Below are 7,533 nucleotides of genomic sequence, written 5' to 3'. Positions count from 1 at the left end.
TAAGATCTTCAAGATTATTAGCAGTCTCTTGGCCAAGACAAAGCAGTGCTGCCTATTTCAGTTCAATCGGAGGGGGCCGTTCTGGAGATAGTGAAGGGAAATGACTGTTCCTCCACCTCGACCTCTGTGAATTTCGTTATGGGTTCTATCTTTCCGTATGAAGTATGAGATTAAGACAGAAGTTTCCTAACTATTGTAGAATATGCAATATGTTGTTGACGGCCTCTAGGGCTCAGAGATCCGGTTCTGTCAAACAACAAAGCTTCACGATCTTGAGGTCTGTGGAGATCTTGAAATTCTCTGGATCAAAGGTTCCGGCATGGAACTTAGACGTAGTCTGAGTTTCTGATGACCAAAAGCATTTCGAACCTATCCTTTCTGCGAACTTAATACACGTGACCAGAAAGGCTAATATTCTAACCGCTCTAGCCACGGCAGGAGGGTTAGTGAGGTTTTAGCCATCATCAGAGGTTTTGGCTTTAAAGGACATAATGCGGTCTGTCCTCTAAGCCTTCCGTTCTTGATAAGAACGAAAAACCTGTCTAACCCTTGGACCCGAAGCTTGGAGACCAAGGGTTATGGCACAAATTATTGGGCAAGGGCATTAGAGAGTCCTGTGCCCTGTAGGGTCTCTCAAGTTTTATCTTGATAAACTATAGAAAGTCAAGGTCAACGGACAATCTGCTGCGGTGTTCCGTAAAAAGACCAAACTGGTTCATGTCCAAGAACACCCTGGCATTATAGCCAAGGAGTTCTTTTAAGAGGTCTCATTCATTATGTTTGCATAAAGATTTGAGATTTTTCTTAATATCAATGCTCAAGAGGTGAGGGCGCGGCCTCGGAAGCATTTCAACAGAGCATGACACTCAGTAACATCCTGAGTGTCACGCTTTAGCGAAGCAACTCTGGGTTCGCTCACACTCCCGACAATCTGCGGTGTTCCGTAAAAAGACCAGACTGGTTCATGTCCAAGAACACCCTGGCATTATAGCCAAGGAGTTCTTTTAAGAGGTCTCATTCATTATGTTTGCATAAAGATTTGAGATTTTTTTTCTTAATATGAATGCTCAAGAGGTGAGGGCGCGGCCCTCGGAAGCATTTCAACAGAGCATGACACTCAGTAACATCCTGAGTGCCACGCTTTTAGCGAAGCAACTCTGTGTTCGCTTCACACTCCCGACGGATGTGAAGACGACATTCAGATCCGTAAGTCGCTAGGACCATACATATCCGTAGATATATATTGGGTGCAGGAAGCAACACGAATCCTATCCTATAGAAAAGGGATAGGTGTGCTTTTAAAACTTTGAAGGTTGGTCGCTTGAGGCGCGTTCCTTTTCTTTAGCCTAGAAGTTATGGAACTAACTTTGATAGGTTAGGTCAGGTGGTGGTTTTAGCTTCGGTGCCCTCAGAAGTATGGTCATATGGTCTAGTCACATTGTGGTCACGCCCCCGTTGACAGATCATCTAGAGCACCACATTACAGGTCTCTACCTTCGCTGGCAACTCTAGTAACGCAGAAGCAGACTTTGGTGACAGTAATCACGAAGTCGGCTATGCTAACAGGTCAGGAACCAAGATGTATCATCTACTTAATTTAGTTCCCTAAAATCCTATTCTGTCTCTTCCCACCATCCGAAGGTGGGATTCAGCTATATATATATCTGTCAGGTAAGTTTCATGAACAAAAATAAATGTTATTGTTATAATACAATTAAGTTTGTTCATACTTACCTGGCATATATATAAAAATAAAGTGCCCACCCACCTCCCCTCAGGAGACAGTGGCACTGATAAAATATGAATAGCAAAAATGGGATAGTTTCCTGATATCCGCCTCCCAAGCGGCGGGAATGGGTACTACCACCTGGCCGCCCACTGCGTGTGCCGCGAATTTTTTAAATTCTGTCGGACTTCAGAAAAATACAGCTATATATATATCTGCCAGGTAAGTATGAACAAACTTAATTGTATTATAACAATAACATTTTTCCTAACTATACAAACCTGAGGTCCTTTTACACATAGTCCCACCTCATGCCACCCCTCACTCTGCAGTTTTTGCTTGGGCCAAAAGCAAAAGAAAAGTGATTTGTTTTACCTCCCAGTCGCGCGCGCGAGCGCCTGTCGGACAAGCAGTTAACTACCGAACCCCTTGTTCAAAAGCTTACGACCTATCCAGCTGCCGCTAGTACCTTCCTATTGTAAAAGGACCTCAGGTTTGTATAGTTAGGAAAAATTGCAATTTGGACAAATTGTCATATTTGGTCCTAATTTCTATCACTTATTGAAGACATTTTTCAATTTAACAATTTCTTGTCTGATTGACTTTCCAGTTCCAAATTTTCTCTGGCTCGGATATCAATCAGCCTGTTGAGGAAGAATCTTTTTTTGCTAGACATGCAAAAGCCCTGAAATTTTAGGTGTTATTATTGTGTAGACTTCAGTGTATTTCTTAAACATTCAATTTAATCTTTCAGATCCAAAGTGGCCTCGACACATGGTGATCATAACATCTATGTAAGTGAAGTTAAGACGGGCCAGTGCATTTGCACTCTGGAGGGCCATCCACGTACCCCTTGGTGCATAGCATTTCATCCGGCTTCCAATGAAATCATTGCGTCTGGCTGTCTTGGGGGTGAAGTTAGGGTGTGGGATTTGAAGGTGAGTCATATGAAAACTCATGCTTTAGTTAATTAGTCTTGTTAAGATTTTTGGTCACGTACAAAGGCAGTCCCTGGGTTACGACGGGTTCGGCTTACGACGTTCCACCAAGGTAAGGCGCTTCTCAATTATATTCATCAGACATTATTTCCAGGGTTACGGGGGGGGGAAGCCTTACCAAACAAAAACTCCATCTGGGCAGGGGATGGAAATAGACACCAAAAAAATACAAAATAATCAAAAAGGCATTAAAAGTTTAGGGGGGTTTTTTTCTTAGGATTTTTGACGATGTTCTGAATAACGAACAAATTTTTGGCTTATGCCCAAACGTCTCAAAGAACGGGAACCCCCGTCGTTAACCATGGGGACCGGCCTGTAGAATTAAAGCAGGAATTTCATACAATCAACTTACCTGTTCAGATATATACATAGCTAAGACTCCGTCGTCCCCGACAGAAATTCAAATTTCGCGCCACTCGCTACAGGTAGGTCAGGTGATCTACCGGCCTGCCCTGGGCGGCAGGACTAGGAACCATCCCCGTTTTTCTATCATATTTTCTCTGTCGCCGGTGGTATCAACATTGTTGCTATTACCTCCTGACTTAGATTCATATTTCATCCTTTGTCATCTTTTTCTTTCTTTCTCGGCTTTTTGGTGACGTATCTGGATCGTGTTTTGGCATTCGCTACGGTGGACTGTTTTTGGAATTGCTTTTTTGGATTTTTCTCAGTATGTCTGATTCAAATGTGAGTGTGAGAATGTGTGTGAATGTAGGCTGCAGGGTGAGGATACCGAAAGCTTGCGGTGGAATCCTCACACTGTATGCCGTAAATGTAGGGGGTTTCAGTGTTCCCTGCTAATAATACTTGTAAGGAATGCGAGGGATTAAATGCAGAAGAGTGGAAAGGGGGGACCTTTGACTTCGTATTTTATTTGAAGAAGTTAGAGAGGGATAGAGTTAGACGTCTGAAAGTGTGAGTTCAAGGCCTATTGAGTCCTTTTACGGATAATTCTAATCCTACTGATTTAGATTCTCCCTATGTATCTCATTCTCCAAAGTGTACTTTCGGAATCGGCCTCGGAAATCGCCAATCTGAAAGCTACGATTAGAGACATGAAGTCCAAGATGGCGGACTTGCAAGGTAGGCTAGAAAGTGAGATTCAGTGAAAGTGAGCATTACAGTGAAGAGTTCTCCCAGTGTTGTGGAGGGGCGTTTGATCGTCCTGCGACGCTCCCAGGCCTAGACCTCTTCCAAGCTCCCATGCCCAGAGGAGAAGGAAAGTCGAAAGCCTTAAGGAGGTCGTGGGAATCACCCCAACGGTCAGACGTCCCTTCAGCTAGCTCTGCTTCGTGGCAGGCTGCTCAAGGGCGCTATAGGAAAAAAGCGTCCTTCGTGAGTGTTTCTCGTCCTCTCCCTCTCCCTCACCTTAAACAGAGGGTGGAAGGAGTCGAACTTGTCGAGACCTCTGAAGCGTCATATGAAAGAACCCGAAATAGATTCGAGCCCAGAGCGTTTTCTCAGATGACGCTCCCTCTTCTATTAAGAAGCGAAGGTGGCGTCAGCGTCACCTGACGAGTACGCAGAAGTACCCTTCCTACTTCTCCCCGAGTGATGACGAAAGGCGTCATGCAGTGGACTGGGAGAAGCGTCAAGGAGAATAATTATGGCAGTTTCAAGAGCAACTGTCCTCTCTAGTGGGAGTTTTAGCGCCTCGTAGGAAGGACGTTTGGCGCTTCCCAAATCAAGAAGTCTCGTCCTCTCTCCCTGCTAAACGAGGAAGCGGTCATGCAGACGTGAAACTTCTAAACATCTTACAGAAGCTTCGGGTTCGAGAGCGAGAACGGTTGCTTACGAAAGTTTCGTAACGCCAGAGAGACGTAAGACGTCTTTTAGACATGAAGCGTCATTGAAAACTGTTGGTAGACATGACGCTCCGACCAATATTTGACGCCAAGTAGGACGCCTTTGGAGAGCGGAGCGTCTTCCAGGCGCGAGGCGTCATCAAGAACGTCAGCAGCCAAGTAAGCGAGAGACGTCAGCCAAGGACGCTTGGCGAACGGGAAGCGTCATCCAAGCGGGAAGCGTCTTCTAATTATCAAGAGAAGCCTGAGCTTGTGGCGCCTTCCAAGGCTATTAAAGCGGGAAAGAGGAAAAGATTATCATTCCCTTAGCCCCTCTCCTATTAGGAGTTTGTCTCCTCCAGAAGAGGAACGTACGGAAAAGCGGGGAGCGGAGACTCATTTAGAATCCCGAGGCTTGGAAGAAAGGAAGAAAACTCGGATGAATTGAATATCAGAGAAGAGAAGGACTGCTCGAACTATAAGGTTTTGACTGCCTTGCTTCTTGAGGAGTATGGAGACGAGTTGACTCCTGCCGCTCTCTTCTCGAGTGCTAAGACGAAGAAGCCTTCGTTTTTTTCTCAAAATGAAGCCCACCATTTCTATGAAGAGGGCCTTACAATCCTTAGACTCATGGATGAAGTCTAAGAAAGACTTAGTGAGAACAGTCTTCTGCAGCCTCCCAGCGAGATTAGCTGGTAAAAGAGGCATTTGGTATCAGACGGGAGAGAATATGGGTATTGCTCTCCCGTCTACGTCGGAAGCAGACTTTTCGACCTTAGTTGACGCTTCACGTCGACAAGGTCTCAATTCGGCACGAATTACGTGGGAATTCTGAAACTGGACCATCTCCTCAAGGGACTCTTTCATGTATTGGAAGTTTTTCAACTTCTTAGATTGGTCCCTTGGGGTGATGTCCAAGAAAGCCCATGATCGGAAGGAATCGAACCTGTAGCCCTGTTATGCATATTGTCTTGTATAGACAAAGCGGTACAGGATGGCGCTTTTGAAATCTCCTCATTGTTTGGAGCAGGTCTTCTAAAGAAGAGGACTGTATATGGGGCCTTCTTAACCAAGGCAGTCTCACACGCTCAGAGGGCAGCGCTACTGTATTCGCCATTTGTCTGACTTTTTGGTTCCCTTCTCAGTTAGTGAAGGACATTTGCTCATTCTTTAACTGAGAAGGCGACTCAGGATCTTCTGACGCAGTCAGCAAGGAAGAAGAAGCCTGCTTCTGCATCTGACAAGAAAGGACCTAGTACATCAGTTCAGCCCTTTCGGAGGGTGGTCCGACATCCCCAGACCTCCCGCAAGAAGGAAGGCTCTGGAGAAGAGAGGTAGGGGGACAAGAGAGCGATAGAACTAGTACTGGATCAAAACTCCCCGGGGTTTTACAATCGCCTTTTTCTGGTTGCGAAAGCCTCGGGAGGCTGGAGACCAGTACTGGACGTCAGCTCTCTGAACAAATTTGTTCAGAAGGAGAAGTTCTCCATGGAGACTTCTGCTTCAGTCCTAGCGTCATTACGACAAGAGAGAATCGCAAAAGGTTTGCGGATAGTCTCTCTCTTCTTAGGGAAGGAACATACGTCGGCGAGGGAATGTTGAGCCTTCTAGGGACCCTTTCCTCGCTCGAACAGTTCTTCCCCTCTAGGAAGACTGCATTTACGTTCCGCTTTCAATTCTTCCTCAAGAAGTCTTGGAGCTGGAAAACCGGACAGCTTTCGGACGTATTTCCCATTCCAGTGGAGATAAGATCGCACCTGGAATGGTGGTTGCCCCCTCTGGAAGAGAACAAAGGGATCTCTCTAAAAACACAGAACCCAGACCTAGTGTTGTACTCCGACGCGTCGGAGAAAGGTTGGGGAGCGACATTAGGCTCAGAAGAGGTGTCAGGCACCTGGGAACCAACGCAGGTGGACTTGCACATAAACTGCAAAGAGCTCTTCGCCGTTGCATCTGGCTTTGAAGAGTCTAGAACCTCTGGTGTCAAACAAAATAGTGCAAGTAAACGTGGACAACACCACCGCACTTGCCTACATTCGAAAACAGGGAGGGACTCACTCCTCGTTCCTTTACGAACTGACGAGAGACCTATTGCTTTGGACGTCTCACAGGAACATCTCCCTTCTGACAAGGTTCGTACAGGGAGTAAAGAATGTGAGGGCGGACAGACTCAGCAGGAGGAACCAGGTCCTTCATACAGAGTGGACCCTACACGAGGAATGTGTCTAGATCTATGGTCGCTGTGGGGGACACCTCATGTTGGATCTCTTCACCACATTCATTTCCAAAAGGCTGCCAGTCTTTTGCTCGGTCGTGGAAGATCCAAGAGCACTTATGGTAGACGCTTCCTGTTAAATTGGTCTCGAGTAGACGTATATGCTTTTCCCCATTCAAAATCCTGGGATTAGTAATGAAAAAGTTTGTGGCGTCAAAGGAGACGAGGAATGACTTTAATAGCCCCCTTTTGGCCGACCCAAGATTGGTTCACGGAGGTGGTAGAGTGGATCGTAGACTTTCCAAGATCCCTACCAAGAAGGACGGATCTTCTCAGACAACCACACTTCAAGAGGTACCATCAAAACCTCGCTCTCGCTCTGACTGCCTTTCGACTATCGAAAGACTTGTCAGAGCGAGAGGCTTTTCTCGCGAAGTTGCAAGCGCGATCGCGAGAGCACGCAGAACCTCCACTACGAAAGTATACCAATCGAAGTGGGAGGTTTTTAGAAGGTGGTGTAGATCCAAGAAGTTGTCCTACCTCCACTACCTCTATAAAGCGGAAAATTGTTGCTGATTTCCTGCTATTCCTGAGAGAAAAATCTCATCTAGCTGTATCCACAATAAAGGGATACAGAAGTATGCTCTCCTGGCTGCGTCTTCAGGAATTAGAAGGATTAGAAATCTGGCAGATAAGAAAAAGATCTCCACGATTTCTCATAAGGTCATTTGAGACTTCAAAGTCGAAGGAACCGGTACCTCCGAACTGGAACCTAGACGTAGTCCTCAAGTTTCTTTCATCTGAAAGATT

The 7,533-nt window shown here is 45.9% G+C and overlaps 2 protein-coding genes across 2 annotated transcripts in view; one reads left to right on the top strand and one right to left on the bottom strand.

Moving 5' to 3' along the window:
- Nucleotides 1-7,533, bottom strand: part of LOC135218620 (activating molecule in BECN1-regulated autophagy protein 1-like) — a 126,433-nt gene that overhangs the window by 12,542 nt on the left and 106,358 nt on the right. The window lies entirely within an intron of this gene.
- LOC135218329 (uncharacterized) overlaps nucleotides 492-7,533 on the top strand; it is a 92,536-nt gene continuing 85,494 nt past the window's right edge. Inside the window, exons 1-2 of the mRNA XM_064254557.1 lie at nucleotides 492-496; nucleotides 2,481-2,664. Of these exons, the coding sequence (XP_064110627.1) occupies nucleotides 492-496; nucleotides 2,481-2,664 (189 nt within the window). The remainder of the gene's footprint in view (nucleotides 497-2,480; nucleotides 2,665-7,533) is intronic.

This window comes from Macrobrachium nipponense, chromosome 9 (assembly GCF_015104395.2).
Source record: "Macrobrachium nipponense isolate FS-2020 chromosome 9, ASM1510439v2, whole genome shotgun sequence".
NCBI lineage: Eukaryota > Metazoa > Arthropoda > Malacostraca > Decapoda > Palaemonidae > Macrobrachium > Macrobrachium nipponense.
The sequence above is the reverse complement of the archived record's forward strand: the minus strand, read 5'-3'. Positions and strand labels throughout refer to the sequence as shown.